This window comes from Xyrauchen texanus, chromosome 14 (genome assembly GCF_025860055.1).
Source record: "Xyrauchen texanus isolate HMW12.3.18 chromosome 14, RBS_HiC_50CHRs, whole genome shotgun sequence".
NCBI lineage: Eukaryota > Metazoa > Chordata > Actinopteri > Cypriniformes > Catostomidae > Xyrauchen > Xyrauchen texanus.
Genome location: NC_068289.1, coordinates 36,516,221 through 36,534,690, shown reverse-complemented (window position 1 = coordinate 36,534,690; position 18,470 = coordinate 36,516,221). Strand labels below are relative to the sequence as shown.

The following is an 18,470-nucleotide window of genomic DNA, read 5'->3' as shown; positions in this document are numbered from 1 at the left end:
GGACAGTCAAGTGAAGGATCAGTCAGTCAGGCCCACTATGGGCATGTAATTTCTCTATGTCCATCCGTAGTATCTATTCTCAGTTTGGCCGGAAACTTTAATGCAAAAGCGACCTTCCGTTGATGTAGGAGTATCTTGCATTCCTTGAATCGATCACGTTTCTTCTCTCTTGTCGAATTCGCAAAGTCTGGGATCTGTGGTTCTTCCAAGAAAGCTTTCTTTTACCCCTCTCCTCGTATAACACAAGATCTTTATCGGATGATCTCAGAAATATAGCCAGAATTGCGTCTCCCTCAGCGGATCTCTGAGCTGGGACTCTGTGAGCTCGCTTGATTTAAAGATTATGGCCTGTTAGGTTCAGCAGACCTGGGAAGAGCTCATCAAGGAATTTTACCATATCTCGGCCCTCCTCATGCTCAGGAATTCCAACAATTTGGACGTTGTTTCGTCGATTACGATTCTTCAAATCCTCCAGTTTATCCCAAACGCGTTGCAAGTCCACCTTGGTAGTTAGCAGATTAGCAGCTAATTCCCTCTCTGATGACTCCAGATAATCGATCCATTTCTCGACATCTCCCATTCTTGTAACCAACTCATTGAATTTCGACTCCATGGCCATAATCAATCAATGTATTACAGCAAGATCCTCCAAATCTGCTATGACCTTCGTCAGCATCACCGACATGCTGGATAGTTCATTATGGATTTCTCCGCGGCCCTGTCTGGGGTATAAGATTGAGCACGTAAGTGTCTTTTAATATCTCCAGAGCACGAGGATTTTGAATTATTTGACATACTGTCTTTGCAGAACAGTTAAGAATCAGGGTGTATCGAAACTCACCGGTTTATGACACAAATAGTAATAAAACTATCAAAGTGTGCAGAGCTCACTGGTCACACGTCTAACCCTTGCATGGCGCTAACGGAAACCCCTTCAAGTTACTATATTTACCATAGCACACATTTACATTGGGTAAAAATTTTTATTTACATTAGATTGAACTAGTCTTGAATCTATACTTTTCTCTAATGAAAGAGTTATATTTATAGTTGACATTTCTCTTGCTTTGTCTGCCATCTTTTTTTCACTGAGCTCATTGCTATACATTCTGTGAGTGTTTTATCCACAAATTCCACAAAGTCTATCTATGATGTCTTAAAATGCAGCCTACATACATTAGGGAGCTCACTAGGTTATAGGTGATTCAATCACAAGGTTTGTGTTCATAAATTCACCTTCCACTGGCTGTGTGCTCTACGGGGCTCTTGGTTTGTGAAAGCCAAGCAGCATCTGATTGGCTCAGGTCTGCGATGATGACATCATTAAAAGACACACTGTTCATTGTTTTGCCCCAGCTGCCTTTCAACATAGAGCTCTGCTTCAACACAAGAACAAGAAATTGGGATTGGAGTGTGTGCTGGAGAAGGAAGGTTATATAATGACCAGGCCACAGTTTTGTGATTAATGTGCTGCTATGAGGCTTGTATGTGTGTGTGTGTGCACTTTTGTTTTATGGCATATTTGATAAATTGATATCACTTTTTTTGTTCTCATGGGAGAGCTGGAACAAAATGCCATTAACTGCTCAGAGCAAATGCATTTGCTGTTTCAAATCCACCCTAGAGGTACACACAGTCCTGGTCAGGGAGGGAAGTCAAATCACTAGTTTTCAGACCATGGACCTTTCACAGACAATATTATTCATATTGCACACTAATATAGTAAACACACAGGCTCCAATCTGATTGACTTGCTTTATACTGTATATTATAGTTTGTATCAGTTTCCTGGGAAAGAAAAACATGTTTACAAGTTCCCAAACTGATACAATGAATAAGGTCATACTAGCCTCTGGATTTGCTAATGTTTGCAAGGTTTATTGCATTGCATTTTTGAAAGATGTACTTCAAAAACAATTTTTTAGTGCCCCTAGAATGGAGCTTGGATGCGTGACTTTCACTTCCCAACCCGTCTCGCTGGCTGGCTAGGACCATCCGACTCGGTTATGCAATTCAGTTTGCCAGGCCCCCGCACCCTTCACGGGCATCCGCTTTTCCGCAATACATGGCGAACATGCCAAGTCCCTGCGCGGAAATCACAACCTTTTTGCTCAAAGATGCTATAGAGCCTGTCCCTCCAACTGAGATGAAGAAGGGTCTCTACAGCCCTTACTTCATCGTACCCAAGAGAGGCGGCGGCTTACGACTAATCTTGGACTTGCGAGTTTTTAACCAGGCCTTACACAAACTCCCGTTCAAAATGCTCACGCAAAAACATATTTTAACTTGTGTCCGGCATCTAGATTGGTTCGCAGCTGTAGACCTGAATGACGTGTACTTCCACGTCGCAGTACTGCCTCGACAGTATGTCCCTGTCCCTCCCCTTCGGCATGTCCCTGTCCCCTTGCATCTTTACGAAGGTTGCAGAGGCAGCCCTTGCCCCGCTCCGAGAAGTCGAGAGTTACTATGCGCCCACAGGGACCAGGTGCTCAGGCACCTCAGCCGTTCAGAGCATTTCTTTTCTCAGCTTAGAGTTAGACTCCGTCTCAATGTCAGCGAGCCTCACCAATGAGCGCGTGCAGTTAGTGCTGAAATACCTCGCCACCTACAGGCCAGGCACAACGGTCCCTTTAAAAATTTTCCAGAAGCTCCTGGGGCATATTGCATCCTCCGTGGCAGTCGCGCCACTGGGGTTGATGCATATTCGACTGCTTTAGCACTGGCTACAGAGACGAGACCAGCATGGCGCCGCAGAACGCACCATGTGATGGTCACCCCCGCCTGCTGCCAAACTTTCAAACCCTATGACAGACCTCTGCTTTCTGCAGGCAGGAGTCCCCTTGCAGCAGGTGTCCCGATGCGTCCTGGTCACGACCGACGCCTCCAGATTGGGTTGGGGCGCCGTGTGCAATGGGCATGCAGCTGCGGGCCGTTGGAAAGGGGCCCCGCTGCGCTGGCACATCAAATGCCAGGAGTTGCTGACTGTTTTCTTTGCCCTGCGGAAGTGTCTCCCACTAGTTCAGGGCAAACATGTCTTGATCAAATCAGACAGCACCACCACGGTAGCGTACATAAATTCCCACCACATGTCACAACTCGCCCGTCGTCTCCTCCTTTGGACCCAGCTCAAGTCGCAGTGTGCCACTCACATCCCCGGCAACCTCAATGTGGTAGCGGATGTGCTGTCACGACAACGCTTACCCAGTTGAGAGTGGAGGCTTCACCCCCAGTCGGTTCAGCTGATTTGGGAATGGTTCGGCAAGGCTCAGGAAGACCTGTTCGCCTCCCGAGAGACCTCCCACTGCCCGCTCTGGTATGCCCGAACAGAGGCTCCCCTCGGGGCAGACGCACTGATGCCCATGTCGGCAAGTGTCGCCTTGTTCCCCTGTCTAGGGTAACTATAAGGGTTTCTGACGACTTTATGGGGCATTGGGGAAGGGTATGTGCAGTCTGATACAGCTGGTCGTTTTGGCACATCGAGTACCTGCCCGCTCCTGTGTCAGCAGTACACGTACACGGCGCAGCGCATGCGCGTGCTTTAAATTGGACCCCTAGTGTCGATTCTTCGACACAACGTTGAAGTGAGCGACAGACGGGGAATGTCTAGGTTACGTAGGTAACCTCCGTTCCCTGATGGAGGGAACGAGACGTTGTGTCCTCCCGGCCACGTCGCTGAGCCGAGACACTGTAGTGGCCGGACCATTTCCGGCTCCTCAGAAAAATCCTGAATGAAACAGACACATTTCCCCTTCTTTATACCCGTATGTTTGCCAACTCATTGTCGCTTCTTCGACACAACATCACTGTGGCAGGGCGGAGGGCGGGGCCGGGTTGTGATCCTACACACCCGGTCCCGTATTAGGCTAATCAAGCCTCCCGAGAGGGATTAAGGTCGACTGCAGAGGATCGTGCGGAGAGAGATATCGTTTACGGACATGTGTTTGTGTCTTTTGTTTTAAGTTTATATTAAACTATTATTTATATTGAAAAAACAATTAAATAAAAAACTCTTACTCGCCAGTTCTCCGATACGCCGTAGCTTGTTCCTCAGCCACTGCTCCGCCCCTGGCAGCGGCCCTACCGCTCCAGGCAGTCGGGGAGACACTTCCCTCCTCCCCTCATGGACGGCGGTCTTCCATCGACCCCTCCGCGTTTCTGGGGATGGCAGGGCTCTCCTCCGCCCCTGGCGGCGGCTCCATCACTCCAGGCGGTCGGGGAGTCCAGTCCCCACTCGCCTCGCGGACGGAGGCCGTTCACTCCCTCCCCAGATGGATGGCAGCGGTGCTCCCCTGGGTGGATGGCAGTGTCGAGGACTCCGCGACGGGCATCCCTCCTCCTTCCTGGGCTTCGGCACCAGTGTAAAGAGGTTAATGGAAAGGAGAAGGCAAGAACCGGCTTTTCAACATAAATAATATTTTAATAATAAACTGAAACAAGGACACAAACACACATGACGGTCATGTCCGTAAACTATCTCTCTCTCCCGCACGATCCTCTGCAGTCGACCTTTATTTCTCTCGGGAGGCTTGATTAGCCTAATACGGGACCGGGTGTGTAGGATCAAGACCCGGCCCCACCCTCCACCCTGCCACATTCTCGTTCCCTCCATCAGGGAACGGAGGTTACAAGACGATTTGTGTGATCATGACTGGAGATATTCAGAGCTGGAGTCATAACGTGCTCTTTTCATGGTGATGATCAACAGAAGCATATACTTACAGTTGCAGGGGGAGGGGTATTCTCATTCTAAATGTTATACGATTAAACATTTAAAACTGAAGTATTGCTTGCTTTGATGAAGATAAACAACACTCATATTCACATATTTTGAATGAATGAATTTTATACTTATAGCACTTTTCTGACACTACACTCAAAGCACTTTTACATAAAGATCAGGGGACACAAACGCCTCAATCATTACCAGTATATTATAATATATTTTTAGAATATGTGTTTTATCTACAAGTAATTTTTGTATTGTACTACACTTATCAATTTGAGAGGTGATACTCGTTATATGGCTGATACGAGTTCAATCGAAGACTTTATTATTTTTATATTATATTGTACATTCTCAGTTTATAATTCAAGTGAACCGTAATACTAAAATAGTATGTCTATGAATGCACACAATAACAGTATACTGAAAACATAAAACAAGGATTCAAAATGATGGGGATAAAAAAAATACTTTATTTAACATGAAAATAATATGCTTAAAAATGCAATATAACAGTTAACAGTAAACATGTCACAGTAACTCCCCCTGACAACAAAGATATATCATGATAGGTTAACACACGAGTACAAGCAGGACAAGTAATATTAGCTTCAGCAACCCTACCAGAAAACATATACAAGCATTATAGCAGGTAAACAACTTGGAAATGGACTGGCAAATGGATAATAGATAAACATCCTTCCAGATTGTTGCGATGCTGTCCGGAACAGTGAGTGACACTGAACTTTAGTTTCTTTCTTCTTTTTAACAGCTACTCGCAAGCTAAAACAGTTTATTATCGTCATCTACGTTTTACATTGGAACGAGACAGTCGGCTCTTCTATCCTATGTTCACGGACATCACAAAATGATGCAAGGATGTACGTCATAACCCAGCAATTTCATGCCAAATCGAACCCTACAGCTCAACATACATATTTTTATAGGCTTAACTTAGTGAATCTGGGAAAGGTAAGGACATTGTTTTGAACACTGATTGTTTATGTCCTCAATCAATAATGGCAATTGGTTCAGTTTTTAACCAAAAAATCTTACATAGTGTAACTTACGGAGTACAGACTGCAGGGATTTATTCTGATGATAGAGAGGTAACCCTGGAGACCAAAAGCACTCAAGGGAAAGATAATCTTTAGGTTGGCCGCTAGTGGTGGCCAGCATGACCAAAATCATGGTGTGAGTAAATTTACATCACATTATATATCACAATACAGTTATTTTTATTGGACATTTCATGAAAATGTCAAATTAAGTTAAACTATGAGGTTATTAGGGTCGTAACTAAAATCTTATTGGCCTCAGTGCAAACACACTATTTATCGCAGCCGTTTTGGTTCTGGAAATATTTTTCCCATTTATTTTTTTCCCATAGGGATTTTATAAAGTACTTCATAAAAGAAGCTATGAGGTCAATCACAACATTACAAACTTTGTTTTGAAGCAAAAAAGTATTTGAAAATCAGACAAAAAGACAAAGGGATAAGACTGTGTACATAACGTTTTTAACGAGGGAATGAACTACAATCCCATGAAGCATTGTGAATGATGAAATCAAATGAATAGCTTTGGAAAAATATAAAAACATATAGCTGTTCATTATAAGTATAAAATGTATATATTTTAAGTTTATTGCAAAGTTTACAGATGTGTACAATTAAACAAGTAGTTTGAGAATGTACAAAAGACTTGATTGCATCAGTCACTATAAGTCTCTTTGTCGCAGTTTGTTTGCAGTTATTCTATGATTGGTGGATTTCCCCCCTCTGGATCATTGGTAGTGTAGTTCTTCCCTAGAAATTCCACAATTCAATTTGTATTTATTTATTTAATTATTTATTTATTTAAGTTGAAATAATGCAGACTGATGACTTCAACAGAAGCATATACATACAGTTGCAGGGGGAGGGGTATTCTCATTCTAAAGAGCATTTGTTTCAACTAAAATCTGTATAGTGCTGTATGAGTTATCAATATTTTTGGTCTATTTTCCCTAAAGAGAAAGACTGCAAATTTTAATAATTTTGTATATCTGCTATTAAGTTTATTTATTTATTTTATGTAGTACACTAGCATATAAATGGCTTCAAAGCTAACAGAAAAAGACTAAAACCAATAAAACCGCAATTCTTTATTTCATGTGGTCTTTCAAGCTAAACAAAGCATGTGTTTAGAGCGTTTAGGACCCTGTAATGTGTATTCTAAGTGTTGCTCTCAAGAGTCTCTCTTGCTGGCTTGGATAAGACATGGCAGGTTACATAAAAGAAGATGTTAGACTTCCTATCGTCCTTCCTCAACAATATAGGTCAGTGCCACACTATGTGCTGACAGCAATGCAGCATCAACATTAGTGCCTGCTCATTGTCAGTGCAAAAAAAAAGCTCTCTCATGCACAGGAGGCCTATATACTCACAACTATTGGAGGATGACCGTATACACTTAGTTTGGTCTCTGTAGCCCCTTTGATTTTGTATTCTGACTGCAGAATAATATCGAATTAACGGGAGGGATTCTCATCTGGTCCAGAGATAATCTAGCAGTCTATCGCTTGACGTGCCTGGGCAATGTTTCACCATTGTCTCATTATTTGGTGGGATTTAATCTATTCTATTTCACAATCTTACAGGTCCAAATTTACACAGAGGGAAAGACCAAACAATAATTCCCATAGACTCCATCACAGTGTCTGAATTCCCCCCTGCTCTCTGAGACAGAAATAACTGGCTGTTTATGTTGAAAGGAATATTCAGGGTTCAATACACGTTAAGCTCAATAAACATTTGTGGTATAATGGTGATTATCACAAAATAAATTTCAGACTTGTCCCTAATTTTATTTAAAAAAAATCGGTTGCTGTGAGACACTTACAATGAAAGTTAATGGGGTCAGTCTGCAAATGTTAAAATACTTGCTATTTCAAAATTATAGAAACAAGATGTAAACAATATGCATGTTAGAAGACAATCACTTACTAACGTTTTCTGTGTAAAGTTAGACAATTAAAAAAATGTGTTGCCATGATGATGTAATGCCGTAAAATCTAATTAGACCATAAAAATTACAACTTAAACATCTTTACAGTTAAAATAATTTTATCATTAAAATTTTTGCCAGTCAAGAATAATTAAGGCATTAATTATACACATTTAAAACACTCAATACATTTGAAATTCTTGTCACAGCCCCAGCTTCTTCTGATTAGCCAGTTGGATGACATGAAATCAGTGTCAGTCAGTGTTTACATACAACAGCACCACTTGATTGCTTGTATTACTACTACATTACTAAAGCTAGGAAATAGCTTTAAATGGCTTTAAATGCACAACTTCAGCATGATGGCTCATTACAGCAGAGAGACAACAGACTGATTAATTAGTCTGATACTTAGATACAGAGACTTGCAGTACAAAAAGTGCCAGGCTGAAAAATTGAAGCTGAGTGAAAGCACTGTCATATGACAGCATGTTTGTGTATTGTATGCAGTTAGTGCTGATTTCCTGCTGCCTTCTTCCATGCAAACTGAATTAGGCTTTTAGTTAATGCTAAAGGAACATTTTCAGACTGAGATTCAAACTGAAATATCAAAGCACATCCTAGAAAAGCTGATGCAAGATGACAGCAGCATTTTGATGGCATGTCCTACAGAATATCTCCTTGCTGTCTGAGAGAAAGCTTTTGTTCAGGTTTCTGCTCTTTTATAGAAAATTGGTGATTCCCTCCCCTCTTCTGATAATTTGAGCTCTTTTGTTCTCCTGCAGTTTATGTGATATGGGATCAATTGCCTATAAACTTATGACTTGTCATTTAGCATTGTACTACTCTTGTACTTATAAATTTGATATTGTGTCTGGTAAATTTGGTATAGTTGTGCTACTTGTATTGTGTTCTCCCTTGGATTATTTGCTTATGTTTGTGAGTTGCTTGTTTGGATTAAAAAAGTGTCTGCTAAATGAATTAATGTAAATATAATATATATTTATTCTTTCTCTTTCACCCAGGACTCCTCTCATTGCAGCTGGAGTTATCGGTGGATTGTTTGTGGTGATTATTGTGGGATTGGGTATTGCTGTATCAGTGAGGAGAAAGAGCATCAAGAAGAAGAGGGCCTTGAGACGCTTCCTTGAAACTGAGGTAAGACACAGCCATCTTCACATATTTTTCTCTCTTTCACTTCAGCTTGGATTCAGAAAAATGTCATAAAACTTCCATAAAAATGCCATCTATCCAGATCATATTCAGACAATTTCTTTTAAGTTCTACACACATGAATTAACTGCAATCAAACTGCTTTTGAGAACTTAGTTACATTACATAACATGGAACTCATGAATTATAATATTACATTTATTTCAAATTTCTAAACTCTCTTTGGGCTACTTTTTTTAAAAGATAGTCTAATTACATATACATGATTGAAATTTGTTTTCTTTTTGATGATCTCCAAGTATTTAATTTTTTGTCTTATTTTTACTCTTATTTTGTTACCTCTATCTTTCTATCCCTCCTTTTGTTTTACTTATTCTCTTTGTATCAATCACAGGGGTTGTATTTCATATCACAGTGTGGGTGGAGGGCTCATGAGAATGTGGTTTGTGTATGGATCCTGTGTTTCCTGAGCCCATAGGTTCCGACCCCTCCTCTTCATGTGTGCATATATCTGTATGGCCTCAGGCTTTAAGTGGAGAGAATAAAGCTCTCTGCAGAAACTTTGAGCAATTTTAAGCAGGCCTACGCATGCTACCTTAAAGAAACCACGTGTGAAAATGGGTATTGTTATGTACGCCAATGACCCAAATGATCTAAAACTTTCCAATACCTCCATTTTCATTAGAATTGGGTAATCTTTCACTATTCCATATTGTTAGGTTTTAAATGATAAAGTAGATATACTATTTAAAATGAAGACAAACAAAGTATTTGTGTACTTTTTGGTTGTCAAACTTTATTGGAACATGTCCATAGTTAATATGATGAACTACTCCTGTGTTATTTCTTAGGATAAAGTCTAGAATAATGTGTTAGCAGATGCCACTTGCTTTAGCTATTTCTTATCTAGTACAATAAAATTAAAACTTTAAGTGTCAAAATATCAATAATGTGTGTGTGTGTGTGTGTGTGTGTGTGTGTGTGTGTGTGTATGTATATATATATATATATATATATATATATATATATATATATACACACTCACCTAAAGGATTATTAGGAACACCTGTTCAATTTCTCATTAATGCAATTATCTAATCAACCAATCATATGGCAGTTGCTTCAATGCATTTAGGGGTGTGGTCCTGGTCAAGACAATCTCCTGAACTCCAAACTGAATGTCAGAATGGGAAAGAAAGGTGATTTAAGCAATTTTGAGCGTGGCATGGTTGTTGGTGCCAGACGGGCCGGTCTCAGTATTTCACAATCTGCTCAGTTACTGGGATTTTCACGCACAACCATTTCTAGGGTTTACAAAGAATGGTGTGAAAAGGGAAAAACATCCAGTATGCGGCAGTCCTGTGGGCAAAAATGCCTTGTTGATGCTAGAGGTCAGAGGAGAATGGGCCGACTGATTCAAGCTGATAGAAGAGCAACTTTGACTGAAATAACCACTCGTTACAACCGAGGTATGCAGCAAAGCATTTGTGAAGCCACAACATGCACAACCTTGAGGCGGATGGGCTACAACAGCAGAAGACCCCACCGGGTACCACTCATCTCCACTACAAATAGGAAAAAGAGGCTACAATTTGCAAGAGCTCACCAAAATTGGACAGTTGAAGACTGGAAAAATGTTGCCTGGTCTGATGAGTTTCGATTTCTGTTGAGACATTCAGATGGTAGAGTCAGAATTTGGCGTAAACAGAATGAGAACATGGATCCATCATGCCTTGTTACCACTGTGCAGGCTGGTGGTGGTGGTGTAATGGTGTGGGGGATGTTTTCTTGGCACACTTTAGTGCCAATTGGGCATCGTTTAAATGCCACGGCCTACCTGAGCATTGTTTCTGACCATGTCCATCCCTTTATGGCCACCATGTACCCATCCTCTGATGGCTACTTCCAGCAGGATAATGCACCATGTCACAAAGCTCGAATCATTTCAAATTGGTTTCTTGAACATGACAATGAGTTCACTGTACTAAAATGGCCCCCACAGTCACCAGATCTCAACCCAATAGAGCATCTTTGGGATGTGGTGGAACAGGAGCTTCGTGCCCTGGATGTGCATCCCACAAATCTCCATCAACTGCAAGATGCTATCCTATCAATATGGGCCAACATTTCTAAAGAATGCTTTCAGCACCTTGTTGAATCAATGCCACGTAGAATTAAGGCAGTTCTGAAGGCGAAAGGGGTCAAACACAGTATTAGTATGGTGTTCCTAATAATCCTTTAGGTGAGTGTATATATATATATATATATATATATATATATATATATATATACTCACTGATAAGCCAAAACATTATGAACACCTGCCTAATTTGCTGTTGGTCCTCCGCTGTCCGCCAAAACTGTGCCGACCTGCCGAGGCATAGACTCTACAAAGCTCATGATGGTAGACATTAGCAGCAGATCATTCAAGTCCTGCAAGCTGTGAGGTGGAGCCACTGTGGATTGGATTTGTTGGTCCAGCATACTCCCCAGATGCTCAATTGGAATAAGATCTGGGAATTTGGAGGCCAGGGAGTTCATCATGTTCTTCAAACAGTTCCCGAGCAATGTGTACAGTTTGGAAGGGTGCAATATCCTGCTGAAAGAGGCCACTGCCACCAGGGGATACCAGTGCCATGAAGGGGTGTATGTGGTCTGAAAGGTAGGTGACACATGTCAAATTGACATCCACATGAATGGCCAGACCCAGTGTTTCCCAGCAGAACATTGACCAGAGGATCATACTCCCTCCATCGCCTTGTCGTCTTCCCACACTACATCCTGGTGCCATCACTTCCCCAGGTAAACGGCGAACACATACATGGCCGTCGACATGATGTAAAAGACAATGGGACTCATCGGACCACGCAACCTTAGTCCCGAAGCTCGCATACCAGTTGTAGGCACTTTCGACAGTGGACAGGGCTTCATGGGCACTCTGAACGATCTGCAGCTATGCAGCCCCATATGCATCATGGTGTGATGCACTGTGGGTTTTGACACTTTCTTCCTGTAAACATCATTAACATTTTCTGTGACTTGTGCCACAGTAGACCTTCTTTAGATTTGGACAAGGTGGGATAGCCTTTGTTGCCCTCGTGCATCAATGTGCCTTCAGCGGCCAAAACCCTGTTGCCAGTTTGTGGTTTATCCCTCCTTGGACCACTGTCAGTAGGTCCTCATCACTGCTGACCAGGAGCACCCCACAAGCCTTGCCATTTCAGAGATGCTCTGACCCAGTCATCTGGCCATAACAGTTTGGCCATAGACAAAGTCACTCAGATCTTTACTCCTGTCCATTTCTCCTGCATTCATTACGTTGACTACGAGAACTGATTGTTCGCTCACCATATAATTTACCCAGACCATGACATGAATGCTTAAATGCTTGAAATTAGTTTTGTAGACAATATATAATTGTGTCACCATATTAATTTATTTCATTATAAAACAAAAATGTTATAAAAAAAAAGTTTTTGAAATTGATTTTGAAATTGATAATAAAGAAAAGCAGCTAATTAGTGCCCAACATAGATGGGAACTCCTTCATTTCGGTTTAAAAAAGCATCCCAGAAGTTGGTATAGAAAATGTCAAGAGTACATCTCTGCAAATTCAAAAAGATGTGACTACTTTGAAAATGCTAAAATATAACACAGTTTTTATTTATTTTTGATTTTTTTTAGTCACAACATAATTCCCATGGTTCCATTTATGTTATCCCATAGTTTTGATGACTTTACTATTATTCTAAAATGTGAATATACTGTATATATATATATATATATATATATTTTTTATATATATATATATATATATATATATATATATATATATATATATATATATATATATATGTTATGCTTTTATTGTCATTATTGTCATTTTTTATTGTTTTATGTTTACTATTAATGTGTATATATATATATATATATATATATATATATATATATATATATATATATATATATATATATATATATATATATATATATTCTGACCAATGAAGCACTTGTAATTTAGGTACATTTTAGGTATTAATGGTAGTATAGTACAATTTTTTTTTTCTTATATATTATTATTATTAATAAACATTTACATTAGGTTAGGTTGCCCTGGTTTTTCAGTAGCTTATAGTGAAGTGAACAGCTCCTGATCTGTGTTTCAGCACCAGTTGTAGCGGACAGCTCCCTGTATCACTGCTCGTGAAAAGCCCCTCCGCTGACTTTCCTTCGTCTTCCAGTGTCCAGGCCCCTGATTTACAATTCCATTTAAATGAAGAACTGCTATTGTTTTTTAATCAGGCAGCTGTGATGAGCCGAGGGACGCCACAAAGGGTCGATAGAACTGCAGATTTACGCTCTCTCCCTCCCTTTCTCTCACACACAGTCTCTCTCCCACACACTTTCCCTCTTCATATTTTTATCAGGCTAACCTTCTCTATTTCTCTGCCTTTGTTCATGTATCTTCTCTCTTTGCTTTCCTCTTATCTCTGTCCCTCTTTCGCATTTCAATAGTTCCTTGATTGCCAGTTTTTTGTTTTTTTTTATTATTTATTGATTGGACTCCCTCACTCTGATATGCACTACATAATGGCACAGAAAGACTAAATAAATTAAAGGGAATTGATAAACTATGGTGTATGATCTGCAATTTATTTGAGTTAAGGGCCCAATATTAATTGATTGTCCAGATTGATTGTACTAGATTTGCAGCATCACTGACAGAGTCTCCCAACTTTACTTTGTATGTCACAGTTGGTGGAGCCTCTGACACCCAGTGGTGCTGCTCCTAACCAGGCCCAGCTGCGCATTCTGAAAGAGACCGAGCTAAAAAGAGTAAAGATCCTGGGAGCTGGGGCCTTCGGTACTGTCTACAAGGTAATCACTTCAGTCTTATTTGAAAGACAGTCTTATTTGAAAGACAAGTCAAACCACTTGACTTGACTTGACATAGGGAGGAAGCTAAATCATGGTAGTGAAACAAACAGATTAGACTTATATTATAAACCACAGTTAGATGTGGTTTAACTATTTAGTAAGGCCCACGGACATGTATGATTCCTCAAATTATGTGGCTTGTTGAAGAAAGATAGAACCTATGACATTGAGTTTTGCACAGGGAAATGCACTCACATTTTCACTTAGTTAAACATCAGGTTTATCAGTGCAGTTTTCCATAATACTTGTGTCAGCTTTAAGAAATGTCTTGCTTTTTGATCTCAGGGCATCTGGGTACCCGAGGGTGAGACTGTGAAGATTCCTGTGGCCATAAAGATCTTGAACGAGGCTACGGGCCCCAAAGCTAACGTAGAGTTCATGGATGTGAGTATCAGTCTGTAAAGGCTTGCAGCTCTTATTTTAGTTTTTTTCAGCCTACACTCAGCGAATATTTAACTCTTTCAAAAGTTCAAAAGAAAAAAATGTATATAAACCTCAAATTAACTCATCCTCTCAGATGATGCAAGAACTATGAAACACTCACCAAAGGTCCTTTAACACCTTTATTGAGATGTGCAAGCTAAAACAAGTTATTTTTGTGCACACGTGTGTTATTCGGGGATGTATATCCATGTAAATGACTGTACGTTTTTATGTTATTCCCACATGCGTCTGTCTTCAGTGACTTCTTCAGAGAGCAGACATGCATGTGTATGTATTTGAACACCCTAATCATTTGTCAAACTACATTTGTGTACTGTGCAGCAAGTAAGTTTGTATATTCAGACATAGTGAGTGTGAGAAAAATTGTCAGAGCTTTCTTGGATGGGTTTTTTGGAGAGTACACTGCGCTCAAACCAGAGAAGCATGTGCAGGCAGATCAGACATGTGGATGCTGGCCTCAACTGCTGATTGGGCAAGCAGCGCACATGCACAAAATCATCTGAGCAGTTGGAGAATAGCATGAGCCTGAATACTCATTATATAACTGTCAATTGTGTAATTTTATGTATTGCATAGATAATGGGTTTGTTTGTTTGGGGATATTGGATGTGTGTTTCAGACTGTTTTAATTTTTAAAATGTTCAAACTGTCGGGAAAGTATCCCTCCAGAGCCAGAAATCATAATAATGGCTGAGGCATCATTTATTGCGGTGATATAACCTTATGGCCTGAGGTTTGGGGAATATTACATTTACATTCTGTTTTGCTGTCTTTGTCTTCTTCCCTGATAACTTTATACTCTGGGCCATCTTTTTTTTTTCGGCTACAGTTTAAGTACAGTGTATGTGCAATATAAATTGTGATCATTCTCACAGGATCGGTTCAGCTGTTATTGATGCTTAAATCACATTTCAACTTTTGATTCGATTGGTGCCGCTCCTTGTGTGCACTTTGCACATGAAAAACGTTTTTGTATAATTATCACACACACACACACACTAACTTACACACATACATAGACCAAACCGCTTTAAGACAGAGTATTATAGATGGTCATCTTTATGATGCAAATTTTCTCTATGAGTATTAAGCCTGATTTAAGGCCCATAAATCCTTCTCGTAGATCCTAGGCTCTGCATGAAGTCTAGATTATGCAAGTGTTGTACAACAGAGAGAATAAATCCAACACCCATTTTGCACTACTATTTGCCACATTCACATTTCAGCTAAATATGGTTGTCACTCTTGTGAGTGCTTAGTCCAGTTTGCTATATAAAGGAGTGACAAACTCATTCTGCAAACATGTTCACTCACAAAACAATTCAGGTAGTGACATCTGTATTTACATTAAATCTATGTAGTGTGCCCAGAACTGAATTCTGAACACACAAGGCTGATAATGTAGAGAATTTAATCCTGTATTAAACTCTCAAATCTTTGCAGTGTGTATGTGGCCATTATAGTGCACCATTCACTGATTACAGGTCTAAGGAGCTGTTTCATACATTAGAAGAATCTTCAATTTAAATGCCTTTTAATTTTTTAAATATAACACACTGTTATTCAATTGAACATACACTATTTATAGTCGAATAAGTTATGCATATAACTGTATGTCTGTATATAGATAATTTATTGTTACACTTTGTATTAACTCATTGTGGAACATTACAGAACATTGAGTGTTATTTATGATTTCCCATGTTCTGAGTCACAGTTATTTTCCTCCAGGAGGCTCTGATCATGGCCAGCATGGAACATTCTCACCTGGTCCGTCTGTTGGGCGTGTGTCTTAGCCCCACCATCCAGCTAGTCACCCAGCTCATGCCCCATGGCTGTCTGCTGGACTACGTGCATGAGCACAAGGACAACATTGGCTCCCAGTTGCTGCTCAACTGGTGTGTTCAGATTGCCAAGGTAAGACTTTGTTATTCCTGACTGAATACAGGAGATTCAGAGAAATTAAGAGTCTGAACCCCAATGTATTGACTGCTAAAGATATTAAAGCTACAAAAAAGGAGATAAACTCAGTATGATCTCAGCATGGGGGGGACCAGCCATATATGTATCATATGAGCATGCACATTTTAAATATACTTTAAACATATTTGTCAAAATAACTACTTGTTTCTTTAGATGCAAACCTAATACAACTAGTACAAGTGTTAAAAATGTATGTGCAGAGGTGTATGTTATATCTGGGGTCTGAACTTGCATTTAAATATTTTGTTAGGTCCTTACCCTCTCTTCCTCTCAGTCATACAGAGAGCCTCGTTTTGCCAGATATTTTTGATATTGGACCCCCAACCTTGTCTGCTGTCTGTACCAGTCTGTTTATCCAACTCCCACACCAATGGTGCTTTTATTTCTTCCTCTCTGTTTAGAGTGCATGCTTATGATCTCAGAGTAACAGCACCTCAAAAGGCTGCTGGGATAGATAAGCGGTGCTGCACACATATTCTCTCTGATCTGAACTTCACATTGTAACCGTGACCTTTGCTTCGTGTCACTCAAGATCGAAACCTTTGACACCTATGAAATATAGAGCTATATGTCGACAGTTTCGAAGCAATCAAAGACATTTCTGTGTGTGGCATTAAACATAAAGAAACATAATTAAACATAAGTGCATCTCTGAACAGTCACAGAGCAGCTATTTAAAAAAAAAAATAATTTTTTACAAAACATGCTTAAAATAAAAACAAAAATGACTCATAAATATATACACCAGAGTGTACAAGTATTACATCACACCTAGTGGTTAGTTGAGATGTCAAGTCCAGCAATGTGATCTTTTAGTGAATCTAAAACCATTAAGTCAACACAAAATGGAATTTGCCAATAGGAATGAGAATCATATGGAATTCTGATTCCTCTAACGATTCTGGTTAGTACTTATGAGAAAATTTGTCAATAAATATTTTCTTTGTATATACTGCCCTCAGCAGCCAGAAACAATCTAGTAATTACTCCAGTTCAAAAGGGATAGGTTACCCAAAATAAATCTCATCATTTACTTACCCTCATGCCATCTGTCACGAACACCGGCGAGGGCGCCTCCTCCCCCGGCCTTTGGAGATCGCACTCGCCCGAGTACTAACCGCCCTGACTACATTTCCCACTAGCTCGCTCACCCAGGTCTGATTGTTCCCCAGCTGATACCCATTACCCCTGTCTATTTAACCGTGCTCGTAAATGTCTCCATTGCGAAGTCTTGTTAGCCCCGGCCACATTACTGAGCGTGTTTATTCCCAAGTCTTGTTATCCTGTGTACCAACCTAATCTGTTTTTCCCCGACCACGATAGCTTGCCGCCTGCCTAGTTCGTTCTTGCCTGTTTACCGTTTACGATAGTTTGCTGCCTGCCCTGACCCACTGCCTGTTCAAGTTACGAGCCTGCCTGTCCTCCTCTCTCTCTGTTTGACTGTTTCCTGACCCTGCCTGTACGACCTGAGTTTGCACTTACCTACAAAACCGCATATGGATCCCAACCAGCCTGAGTCTTCATTACAGAAGACTTCGCCGCCCATCGATCCAGCGGTGATAGCTCGTATGTCAGAGGAACTCTCCACTCAGGCAAACCTGTTATCCGCCCAACAACATCAGCTCGGGAGGCTCACAGCAGCCATAGAGGAGATCATGCGAACCGTCCAGGCTTCGCACCAACCCCCACCGGCACCCGCTCCTGTGCCCGCAGCCATGGCGCCTCCTTCCAATCTAGCTCCCGCAGTCGCTCCGAACCCCCAACCCTCCCCGCGAACCCGCGACTTGCGCTCCCAGAAAAGTATGATGGTACGCCCTCCAGATGCAGGGGCTTCATCATGCAATGCTCCATCTTTCTCTCGCAACAACCGGCGCTGTACCCCACCGACGAAAGCAAGCTCCTCTTCGTCAGCTCGGTGCTCACGGGCCGAGCTCTCGACTGGGCGACCGCGGTCTGGACCAACCAGAGGTTTGCCCAATACACCTACGACTCGTTCATGCAGAGCCTGATCGCCGTCTTCGATCACCCAGAGAGCGGCAAGAGTGCCGGGGAACAGCTACTGGCGCTCCGCCAGGGAAGTCGCACGGCAGCGGACTATGCCCTCACCTTCCGCACCCTCGCTACGCAAACCGGCTGGCTTGAGAGCACACTGACACTCCTCTTTCGGCAGGGGCTGAATTCGGACCTCCAGTCAGAACTGGCCTGTCGCGATGAGGGAATT

At 41.1% G+C, this 18,470-nt stretch overlaps 1 protein-coding gene across 1 annotated transcript in view; it reads left to right on the top strand.

The window, feature by feature from the left end:
• The window catches only part of LOC127654777 (receptor tyrosine-protein kinase erbB-4-like), a 514,812-nt gene that overhangs the window by 434,392 nt on the left and 61,950 nt on the right, over window positions 1-18,470 (top strand). The window contains exons 17-20 of the mRNA XM_052142143.1: window positions 8,737-8,869; window positions 13,640-13,762; window positions 14,108-14,206; window positions 15,998-16,183. Of these exons, the coding sequence (XP_051998103.1) occupies window positions 8,737-8,869; window positions 13,640-13,762; window positions 14,108-14,206; window positions 15,998-16,183 (541 nt within the window). The remainder of the gene's footprint in view (window positions 1-8,736; window positions 8,870-13,639; window positions 13,763-14,107; window positions 14,207-15,997; window positions 16,184-18,470) is intronic.